Source organism: Dromiciops gliroides, chromosome 5 (genome assembly GCF_019393635.1).
Source record: "Dromiciops gliroides isolate mDroGli1 chromosome 5, mDroGli1.pri, whole genome shotgun sequence".
Lineage (NCBI taxonomy): Eukaryota > Metazoa > Chordata > Mammalia > Microbiotheria > Microbiotheriidae > Dromiciops > Dromiciops gliroides.
In genome coordinates this window covers 188,145,072-188,156,545 of record NC_057865.1, presented here as the reverse complement: position 1 = coordinate 188,156,545, position 11,474 = coordinate 188,145,072, and the positions used below count along the sequence as shown (strand labels likewise).

Genomic DNA, 11,474 nt, shown 5'->3' with positions numbered 1-11,474 from the left:
TCTTATACAAACAGCCAGACCACAGGGATTGGGGTTTGTTTGGTTTTTTTTTTTTGGTCCTTTTAATTTTCTGAAGTTGTGTTTTTATACAAAAAGTGGCATAGACTTTTGCCTTATTTTAAAACACCGGGTTAAGGAGGAGGAAGGAAAACAAAATATACACACACAAAAAAATACCTGCTGATTTTATAATCTTAATTTCCCTATCTTCAAAGGAAAAAAAAATGTCCAAACAGTAATGAAAAAGCCAAAGATAAATTTTCTGTCTGTAGCTATTTTGCCCCTGACTGGCCAGAAGAACCTTATTAGTCAAAGAGAGATCAGCCCAGTTTCTTGGCCATACCACCTAATTAGAAAAGGGAGGCACCAGAAGGAATTTTGAAAACCCTTACTTGCCCAGAAAAACCATAGGCAAGACACACTTTCCTCCCTGAGCCAGCAGAGGGAATGTTAGTAGCATTCTCTACACTTGGAAGCAGAGCTCCAGGCTCCCCACCTGCTTCTATTTGCATTTTTGGCAATCTTTGTAAAAGAAAAATCTCATACCTGGGGAGATAAGCCATATTCATAAAAAGGGAGGAGGATTAGAATAAGAGAAGCTTTGCCAAGTTCTGTAACCAGAGAGGGGGGAAAATCATCCCCTCTCCACCAATAAATCCACCCTAGGCATGGTTAATTTTCCTTTTCAGGAACCAATGTGGCACAATACTTCAGTCTCATTTTCCCTTTCTAGTTTCTGGCTTTCTGGATTGGGCTTTTTGGCTGAATGTGTGAAGTGACAACACAAAATCACAATCCACATCATATTTCAAAGTAAAGGTCCCTACTAAGTCAACAATGACCTAGTAGTACCTCACAAATCTATGGCCTGGGAAAATTCACATTTTATGGTTCTGTTCCCAGAGGAGGCCAAGAGAAAATGGGGCTGCCTTGGGCCCAGACCAAATTCAGGAACTCGGAAGTGATAATCATTACAAAGCTGTCCCAAGCAGCAGAAAATTCCAACCAAACTCTTGTAAATAAGAGCAGGCATAGGGTAACAGCATGACAGCAACCAAAACCCTATATAAATAATATTTTTTTTCCTTTAGAATCCAGTGTCTCACAGAAGAGCCTAACATTGAAAATGCAGTAAAAAGGCTAGGAAAGTCTCTTGCCCACTCCCAGCCATCTGTACACATCCCCATCATCCTTTCTCTGCAAGGGAAACACAAACCCTCAGTTCCCTTTGACCTGTAAGGGGTGTCCCTCCTAGGCACATTTCTCTGGGTCAGTGCCACTAATAGACTCCAAAGGGAAAACACAGAGCAGAGAGAAGGCAGCTTAGTGGGTAGAAAGAGTGAGTGCAAGTTAAAAGCAAACTAGAGGAAAAACTGGTAGAAGAGATGGAGCAGCAGCAGCGGAGAAATCTGGCTGAGGATGCTTTGGTTTGGGGTGGAAAGAAAGAAAGAAAGAAAGGCTGGGTGTCTCCAGTGCAGTCACATGGGGAGCAAGTGGTCATCCCTCTCTTCTGACTCTTCTCCGAGCTGGTCATCCCCCACACCCCGGTAGGCAGCAGGCACATTTCGGGGTTTAGATCGGCACACAAAATCACAACCATCCTGTGAAGAAAAACAAATATGACTGACTGAAGGAATTAGCCCTAGAGAGGTTGTCTCCAGGAAGAGAGGAGTAATTCAAAGAATAAAGATGCCAGCTGATGATAAGTAAATTTAAGTTCAGTCTGAGGAGAGGTGGGTACTGATAGCCATAACCGTTTCCTTTCCCCTACACCCATCCCCTCTCCCGGTTCTGAAAGACTTAAACCACCAGTTCTTGCAAAAGGCCAGAATCTGTTCCCTGCAGTTAGATACAGAACGGGTACCCTAGCAACAGTCCCTATTACTTACTGCTACCAAATTGCCCAGATCCTGCCAGAAGGCTAAATGAGGAAACTGCTCCATGCCTTTGGCGCCTACTACCAGCCTTTGGTATAAGAAGCCCCCAATGAAATAGACAGCCACCAGCGAGGCAAACCTAGAGGAAGAGAAAGGAAAAAGTACAAAAAGAGCCCTGTTAATGGTGACACTTAGGCATAGGTGAGACAAAGGTCCTAAGGAGTAACAAGGCTGGCATGGAGAGCTAGAGGTAGTGAATAATTAGCAATACACTTAGTGACCTCCCTCCATGACCCTGAGGCAAGCAGCTAGGCTACTGACCGGAACTGGTAAATGATGAGCTTGGGCTCAGAAGTATGTGTATCTGGATCCCATGTTAGTTCAAATTCATTCCTGATCCAAACAAACAGGGCCCCTTGGCTTTTGTTTTTGTTGGGTTTTTTGGTGGGGCAATGAGGGTTAAGTGACTTACTCAGGGTCACACAGCTAGTAAGTGTCAAGTGTCTGAGGCTGGACTTGAACTCAGGTCCTGAATCCAGGGCCGGTGCTTTATCCACTGTGCCACCTAGCTGCCCCCACCCCATGGCTTTTATGCTTTAGTTTATCCCATTAGCAAAAGTAGGAATAAGAACTGTCAAGTCCTCTATGATACAGCCTCCCTCTAAATACAATTATATTCTACTAAACCCATTCACATTCTCATAGCTTCAGAAGTAGAGATGAGAATGCAGTTTTGGTCACTTACCCCTCTACAGAAATTGTTCTTATTGATCCAGAAAAAGGGGAAAGGTAGTAAGGTATTTGTGTTTCAGAGCACTTACGTGATAAGTAAAATAGAGCCCACACTGAGGTGGGAATCTTCAGGGGGACAAGCCAGACTGCTGTCCATCTCAAAGAGGTAGAAACATTCTTGGATTTTGCCCCTTTCTTCAGAAACAGGTACAAAGTTGCCCTGTGTGACGATGGAAAATAATAAGTTTATGATGTTAAAAGTGACATTTTCTAGCACCCATCTAACACTCCCCTTAGCCTAATTCAGCACCTAACAAAGGAAAGAAATGCTTCTTTGATTCCATATTCTTTCCTAACATGCCCCATCTAGTAGTGCTGTACCCCTTTCTGCTGTTCAGTCTCTGTCCAACTCTACTAGTCCCTTGGTGTCTCACCCCAATGGTGTTTTTGTTACAGGAGATCATCACCACTGCCCGTCGCTGTTCCTTGCCACAATGGTTGTCATACTCATCACCCCCTTTATAGGTCAGCATGATCCAGTCACCTGAGGGACAAGGAAAACTTTTTTGTAACAGGAAAGGGCAGCAACAGATTTGGGCAATGTGGTGGGTAGAAAAGGATAAAAGGGATTCAGATGAATTAGCTTTACTTGAAAAATTTGTTCATGATTGCATCAAGGGACCTATGTACTACACATGCCAAAGTATTATGTGTCTTGCTTAATATAGCTGTGATGATACACGTTATTCCTCTAGGATAATCAGAACTGAAAAAGATGAGTCTCTAGGCTAGTAAGAAATCTTGATTTTTCCCCCATACTAATGTAAGGGTACAATGACATAAATCTAAATAATTTCTATTTCACTGTGATCTACTAGATGGCCATTTCAAACCAATCTTTCCAGTTAATTGAGTCACATTTATTGAATGCATACTACTTGCTGACAAAACGGTAGAAGGGAGAAGCCTACCTACTTTCTGGTATTTCAAATCAGCCACTGATAATTCAAAGTATCATCTTTGTGTTGAATTGGTTGAATGATGGGGAGAAGGAGATGGTGGCACAAGGATGATCATGTTCTTTCCATTTTTGACCCTCAGTGAAATAATCATGCTAATAGAAGCAACAAAGATCTAAAGAAACTCTTAAGAATGGATATCCTTAAATAGGAGACCAGATAGCAGATCATAAGATACATTTGAAAGACTAGAGAAATCTGGAAAGCTGAGTTGAAATGAGTTAGCTTTGGGGCTATCTGATGATGGAAGAAGTGAGAAAGGGCCTTACTTCCATTGAAGACATGGGTTTCATTAATCCTCCCTATTATCGTCTCCTTGTTAGTCTTCAAGTTGATCTGCACCAGTCCAGCCCCAGAGTTGTTGTTGCTGCCAACTTCCCGGCACACCCTAAATTTGTAGGTGTAGGATTCTGAACCCTGGCCCACAGTACTTTCAAAGCTGTTAAGACAGAACAGGGAAATGAGGAAGAAGGGGGACAAAAGTCAGAATGGGTATCTCTAGTGACAGCAAAATTTGCTTTGACCACATCCACTGAGGTTTTGGTTCATTTATCAGAGCTCATCCCACTTTTTGGGCAAAGATGATTATGGTCACACATAGCAGCTAATACCATCTGCAGAAACGTGATATCTGAGACACTGAAAGGTTAGCTGGTAATTAAAACATACTATACACAAACACACCTGCCAAAGCCTCTGGGCTTTTTAACAGATCATCTGTACTAAGCCCTTTCACTTTATATAGCTGTTTCCCATGCTCAGGAACGTGGCATTCTGAGACTGCTTTCTTCCTTTCAAGGATCTTTACCTGATCTCCTGGAGACAGGGAACAGCTAATGTATGAACCTAACAATGCCCATGCAAGAAGCCTGAGGCTCAGTGCCTGAGTCAAATGCTTTATCATCAAAAGTCTATTTTAGTGGGGACAGCTAGGTGTTGCAGTAGATAGAGCCCCAGCCCTGGATTTAGGAGGACCTAAGTTCAAATCCAACCTCAGACTCTTGACACTTACTTGCTGTGTGACCCTGGGCAAGTCACTTAATCCTCACTGCCCCACCAAAAAAAAAAAATTTCTTTAGAGAAGACAGGTTTAACTTGCTGCAGGTCTGTTTGTTCTTGGAGACATAAATCAGGCTGCATAATGTGAGAAAAAAACAGGTTTTTGGGAGAAGTTGGGCTGATTCCCTTCCTTTCATTCATTATGAAACTGGGTGGTTAGTTCTCAAAAAGGCCACAGATAGCATTCCCTAAATGGTAAGGTTTTTTTAACCCTGGGATCAGAGACTATAAAGAGAAAGATTCTTTAAAACTACAGGGGCAGCTAGGTGGCGCAGTGGATAGAGCACCGGCCCTGGAGTCAGGAGTCCCTGAGTTCAAATCCGGCCTCAGACACTTAACACTTACTAGCTGTGTGACCCTGGGCAAGTCACTTAACCCCAATTGCCTCACTAAAAAAATAAATCAATCAATCAATCAAAAAAAAATAAATAAATAAAACAACTACAGCCCCAAAACCCTTGGAAGTTTCTGTCCTTCGTCGTTGTTCAGTCATTTCAGTTGTGTCCAACTCTTTGTGACCCCATTTGGGGTTTTCTTGGCAGAGATACTGGAAAATAGTTTGCCTTTTCCTTCCATCCTTTACCTTTGGCCAAAAAGTGGAGTCAGCTTCTTTAGTATGGCCAGTTCTTTCTCTGACTCTTTATCCTTCTCTCCTATCAAGTCACAGGTTTTCTCTTCCACCTGCCAGGCCTCCCTCACTGCCACGGCCAGGAGTAGCAGAAACAGCAGCCTAGATCTCCAACAGCTGTAAAAGGGGAACATCCTATTGGGAGAGAGGAGAAAAGAGGAGTGGGAAGGAGAGAAGAATCAGTTACCACAACACACTGCCAAGCTGATCCTTTAGTTATGCAACAAGCATCAAAACCTTTGGAATATGCACAAATATATTGATATGTCTAACACATACTACCTCTAGCTAACTCACATTTTATATCTGTCACTGGCCACAGATACTCCCTATCTTACAGATCTTCTCATTCCTAAAGCTTTTCCCCCAACTCAGGCACAATTTTATAGAAGACTTCCCCACACCCCTCTATAACGTGTCTCTACAAAGTCCCTAGAGTGCCAAGCTTACTGAATTTCTCTACAAAAATTTCCTATTTATTATTCACAATACTTTGGGGAGGGAGAAGATATGATAACAAGCAGAATTCTATTCAGTTTTAAGGCACCCAAAAAGCCATTCTCAAACTATAATTGTTAAAGTGGAAGTTCACAACTGCTAAAGGCAAAACCAATCACACACCTCAAAATTTCAGAAAAACTGAGTGGGTGGGAGCATTCCTGCCTGTTTAGATAAGAGTTAGATCAACATTTATGTCTTCAGGAGTTAATCTCAGCTCTTGTAGAAATGAACTACACCCCTCCCCCCCACCCTCCGCAAAAGCATCATACAGCAAGAAATCCTTCTGCCTGTCTTAGTCTTGGAGAGTGACAATCTACATAAAAGAATAAAGCCCCATTTAACAATTAATAAGCGCTCATGTCCTTTAAGGTCTCATGTCTTGTATTTTCCAAAATTCCCTTGGAAGAAGAAAATTCATTAGGTCAGTACACTTCTTGCCACTGAGCTCCTGGGAACCACTCAGTCAAATCAACGTAATGTTCACATACTTGACCTATTTTGCTAAGGTACTCTGGGAATGAAAATACTGTTCATTAATTAGAATCTACTCCCAATTTTAAAATTTACTGTCCCCTTCTATCCATTCCCTTTCTGCTTAATTCATATTGATTTGTGTAAGACTTCGACTTTGCAAAATATGCCTTTACCTAACTTTCTTGATTATCCCAGAGGTTATTTTAAAGGAACTCCTTGCAAACTGATAAGTCTATAATTGTACCATCCTGCCACTCAACTCTACCCAGTTCTTCTTAGTCCTACCTTTTCCTATCAAGCCCCAAATTCAACTTTTCATTATAAGTAATAACCCTCGCATAGTCTGAAAATTCCCCAAACACTAAAATGCCAATGCTCTCAAAATCCAGAAAAGGTGGTAGATAACGAAAAACTAAATTCTCCATATGACTCAAAAAGATAAAGGGGAAATGACTTCTCCAAAGCTTAGGAGTGATTTAATGGGAAATGGAACAGAAGACTCAGGTACCAGAGTGCTGTATCACTTCCTGTATCACTTCCAAACCACTGCCCAATAGGGTCCACCTTTTCTGATAACTGACTGCATGCTACTTTACCCACATACCCATAATGAAATGAGAAATTCTGAAACTACCTGAAAAAAGTAATTTGTAAAGTCATCTGAAGTTTTGTAAAGAGGAGTTCAGGTATAAGGTTAAGGTCTAAGGCCTCTATGTCCCTTATCTGTTAATAGTTGAACTTTTCTTCAAAAAGCCTATAGCACAAAAAACCCACCAGTCTACCTTTAGTCTATCCTATAGAGCTTAGAAACTAGAAGGGGTCACGTCACCCCCAATCTTCTTCTTCTTCTTCTTTTTTTTTTTAAGTGAGGCAATTGGGTTTAAGTGACTTGCCCAGAGTCACACAGCTAGTAAGTGTTAAGTGTCTGAGGCCGGATTTGAACTCAGGTACTCCTGAATCCAGGGCCAGTGCTCTATCCACTGTACCACCTAGCTGCCCCACCCCCAATCTTCTAAGCAATGAATACCAAATCTCAGGTTAGAAGAGAAATAGGTTTTCCATTCTTCCAACTCACACCAACAGTTCAAGAATCTATACTATTAACCCTTAAGTTAGAGGGGCTTCCTCCAAGAGATCATATGGGAGGCTATTTAGGTATCATTACTACTCAATTTTACAAAGACAATTAGCTGGAAAACTGGGCTAGGGGCAGTCTAACAACAATACAGCATGAAGGGAATAAAGAAGAATCCTTTCTCATTTGTTCCACAATTGGTCCAACTCTGTGTGTGTGTGTGGGGGGGGCAATTGGGGTTAAGTGACTTGCCCAGGGTCACACAGCTAGTAAGTGTTAAGTGTCTGAGGTCGGATTTGAACTCAGGTACTCCTGACTCCAGGGCCGGTGCTCTATCCATTGCACCATCTAGCTGCCCCGGTCCAACTCTTAACAGAAAATAATTTTACATGTAATTTTTAGTCACCATGCTATTTAAGCTGAAAATTCATAAAATGATAACCAACAAAGCTGGTAAATAGATTTTTATAATTATTTATCCTTCAGAAAAGATTGATAAGTGATTGTTTTATTATCTTTTTTTTTGGTGGGTAATAAGGGTTAAGTGACTTGCCCAGGGTCACACAGCTAGTAAGTGTATCCCTTATGAGTATCGTGATTAAAGAAGATACCATTGATCAGTTATTCATCAACAAGTTAGCACACTGCATGGTAAGATCTATATGAACATTAACTATTATAGTTTTCATTTCAGACAATCTACTAAGAGGCAGAGATACAACAGGTATATACACAATATACACAAGCGATTTGGTTTTTTGTTATTTGTTTTATTGTGGTGGGAGCACTAACAGTGCTCCACAGGGGACCTTTGAGTTGAACCCTGAAGGATTCTTAAGAGGCTGAAGGGAAGAAAACATGCATTCTAAACACGGGGAACACATACTTTCCTCAAACATGATGGAATGGGCTTAAATTAAGACAGGACGGATTTTAGTAGTTGGTTTTTTCATTTAAAACGAAGAACGTCCTGACTAAAAATAAACCCCTCCCAAATCAGAAGAGATTACCAAAAGGCGGTTGAGGGTCTGCCTAGAGATCCTCCAGAAGCAAGGAATTATCTTTCTTAAACAAGAAGGGTGGTGACCTCCAATTCTATGGCATCAGAAACACTCGAGTCTTGGCCTACAGTTGGGGTTCGGTAGCTGGGAAGCAGCTCCCACCTCTGGACCATCTCAACCTCCCGAACCTCATGCCTGAATCCGACCCTCCTTTGCAGCCAGAACTCTAGGCCTTCACCTCTTTCTCTCGCTCCCAGAAAAGGTTCCATAGCCAAAACACTCAAGGGAATGGCAGGAGAAAGTTTGGAAGCAAGAACTATGTGGCCGTACAAACTTTGAGCCAAGTGGCACGAGTTCCCACACCTGCCACCCAGGTAATCATCTTTCTCAAACGCCTCCTGTTCGTTCCTAATCTCCGCACGAGTCCTCCTCGTCCTTCTCGTCGTCCTCCTCTTCCTCCTCCACCTGACGTCTCTAGCATCACCACCCCACCTCCCCCTGCCTCCATCAAGTCACACCAGGGAGAACCCCCCGTAACAGTTCGACCCGCTTCCACACCCAGGCCTGAGGGGCTTCCTTGCATCACTGTCTCCCTTTTCTCAGCACCCATCGGTCTCCTCTCCCTCCACTCTTACCGCGTCCCTGCAACTTCCTTGTGGCCTAGTCCGAGTCCCTGCCTCCCCCTCCTCCCCAGACCCGCCGTGGGAGTTGGGGGCCAAGCTCTCGGGAGGAGAGGGACACCGGCGATCCGGATTCCGGAGGCCCTCTTGGGGTCCTTCACCCCACCCCACCCCCACCTCAGCCTCCAGCCCCTCTCCCTGGGGCCCCAGAATACTCACGTGCCACTGGAGAGGAGGGGCGAAACGCCGATCGTTCTGAATTATTAATGAGCCCTCATGAATATTAATCAGAGTACCCCTCCTTTGGAATCCCCTGTGGATATCGTCTGGAGAGGGGGCCCGAAGAGGGGACAGTCCAGGGTCCCAGCGGCAGCCCCCGTCCCAGCAGCCAGGGTTTCCAGTAGCACCTCACACTGCCCCGCTCCGGGAACCGGAAACAGGAAGCGCAAACCTGCAGCCCGGCTAGGCTACCTCCCACCAGGCCCCGCGGCAGGCGACCACGGGCGGGTGTTTTTTTTTTTTAAAGCCCTGCCTCTTCTCCCTCCCTCGCCCCGACCCACCAAGTAGTCCAGCCCACCATTTGGCCATTCATTGGCAAAAAGCGAGTTCAATCCCCCGTCTCCGAAATTAACTCCGCCCTCCCCCAACTCGTCCAATAACTAACAAGATCCTCAGATGGGCCCCTCCCTCCTTTCCTGCCGATCTCGCAGGCCCCACCCCCTAAACCCGCCTTTCCATCAATAGGTAACCTTCACCTCCCCACCTCCGGCTGTCACGCGGACTCACGTGCCCGATAGCTGGCCCTCTGCTCCTAGGGATGTGAACTGTGAAATGGGGAAGCGGAAATGGAGGGGGGTGAGTACAGGGAGAGCTTGGGAGTTGTAGTTTTTTCCCTCTGCTCTCCATGCAAAGTCCAACCTCATCTCCCTCTTTCTCCTGCATCTTCGCGCCCCCCACTCTCAGTCTGATTAGGGTACTGAGGAACCAAAGTGGGAGTCCATGAGATTAATTTAGATTCTTGGGAAAATTCTAGAATGTGAATCTAGAGTGATAATCATTCGTGAACACAGAAAAAAGGAACCAAGAGACATGATTTCATCAACAGCTGGTTGTTCCAGACTAATTTCATTTCCTCTTTTGACGGCCTTTCCAAACTGGTATCATCAGGGGAATACCTAGATTTCAGCAAGGCTTTTGACAAAGAATCCCATGCTGTCTTTGCGTTCAAATATAGAGAACTGTAGGCTAAATGACTGTATATTAATATAGATTCAGAACAGGTTGAATGCTCTGACCTACTGATGGGTCAACGTCATTTTGGACGGGGGTTTCTGTCGATGATTTAAATGAAATACTTAGCAAATCTTACCAAATTTTCAGAGGACAAAAAGATGATGGAAAACTTGACAAACTAGTGGCCAATATCTAATAGGATAAAATTTAATATTAACAAAAATAAAATCTTGCATATTTTTTAATCAATTGCATATGTAAAAGAGGGGAGTTGTTAAGGGAGTGTTTCGTTGAAAAGGGGATTTTGGGTGGGTTGTCAACTCAGTGTGACGCTGTAAGGAGTACCCTTTTATCCTGGAATCTGCAAAGCTATTAGGGTTTTTCGGTGAGAGGGGACAGTAAAATGCAAGAGGGAAGCCTTTGAGACAATTGCACTCTGTAGCAGTAACAGACAGTAGCCCCGATTTTAGTCATCGCAGATGATTCTCCTTTCCTCCAATCAGCTCTTTTAGAGTGTAGAGCTTTTCACCAATCAGCTCTTTCAACCTGGCCTGCTCTCCGCCAATCAGCAGAGCTCCCCATATCAACCGGCGTCTTGCGATCAGCTGTGCTGAGCTGTCAGCTTCTGTGCCGTTCCTTGACTTCCGCAGATTTCTCCCGTTGTTTTCTCTACTATCTCTCTTCTACTTGACTTGTTCAGTAGATGAGTCTACTAGGCCTTCTGAACGCAGGCTTCTGTTCTCTGGATTTGCTATACCAAAACATTGCTTACCAGCGTGAAGCAAATTATTCTACGTTATGAAGAGAAACCTCGAACCCATAGTTCTATCAGACGTAACACAAATCGTTACTATAGGAGTCCCATAGTCTCTAAACGGTTCTTCCACGCACAATTTATCAATAATAATTTACAAAGTCCTGAAAAGTCATTCAAATTAACTGCTGGCAAATAATGTACTTAAACCACATCATCAGTGTAAAGAAGATTGGCCCTGTTTGCGTCGGTTTCCTCATCTGTAAAATTAACTGGAGCAGGAAATGGCAAATGACTCCAGTATCTTTGCCAAGATTCGATGCCTGAAAAGGTTTCAACAGTTAGAGCCCTCAGAATGAGAGAACTGCTATCTATTCCAGACTGTGCTTGTCCCCCTCACTTCCAACCCCAGGATGACCTCGGATAGGAACAGGAATTGCCGTTTAATCTTGGATTATGGCCAATGGTGAGACGTTCCACCTAGCAGTTGGAGAGGTCATC

The 11,474-nt window shown here is 43.7% G+C and overlaps 1 protein-coding gene across 3 annotated transcripts; it reads right to left on the bottom strand.

The window, feature by feature from the left end:
• Positions 1-28: 28 nt before the first annotated feature.
• Positions 29-9,790, bottom strand: M6PR (mannose-6-phosphate receptor, cation dependent). Of its 3 annotated transcripts, none has more exons than XM_043966287.1 (7): positions 9,773-9,790; positions 5,271-5,450; positions 3,898-4,067; positions 3,044-3,153; positions 2,699-2,829; positions 1,890-2,016; positions 29-1,601 (listed from the first exon to the last, which is right to left on the bottom strand). In XM_043966287.1, exons 2-7 carry the CDS (start codon positions 5,447-5,449, stop codon positions 1,479-1,481), a joined length of 840 nt encoding a protein of 279 aa, XP_043822222.1. In that variant the 5' UTR covers position 5,450; positions 9,773-9,790; the 3' UTR covers positions 29-1,478. The 3 variants fall into 3 exon arrangements, with proteins under 3 accessions (XP_043822222.1, XP_043822220.1, XP_043822221.1); XM_043966285.1 differs by lacking the exon at positions 9,773-9,790 and adding an exon at positions 9,206-9,496; XM_043966286.1 differs by lacking the exon at positions 9,773-9,790 and adding an exon at positions 9,002-9,119.
• Between the last annotated feature and the right edge of the window lie 1,684 nt (positions 9,791-11,474).

Excerpts from the sequence above, each read along its gene's own strand:
- M6PR (XM_043966287.1), bottom strand. The coding sequence starts at position 5,449 with ATGTTCCCCTTTTACAGCTGTTGGAGATCTAGGCTGCTGTTTCTGCTA. Across the intron at positions 4,068-5,270 it reads ACTCCACTTTTTGGCCAAAG|CTTTGAAAGTACTGTGGGCC; the intron begins GTAAAGGATGGA and ends CTGTCTTAACAG. Across the intron at positions 2,830-3,043 it reads GTAACAAAAACACCATTGGG|GGCAACTTTGTACCTGTTTC; the intron begins GTGAGACACCAA and ends ATCGTCACACAG.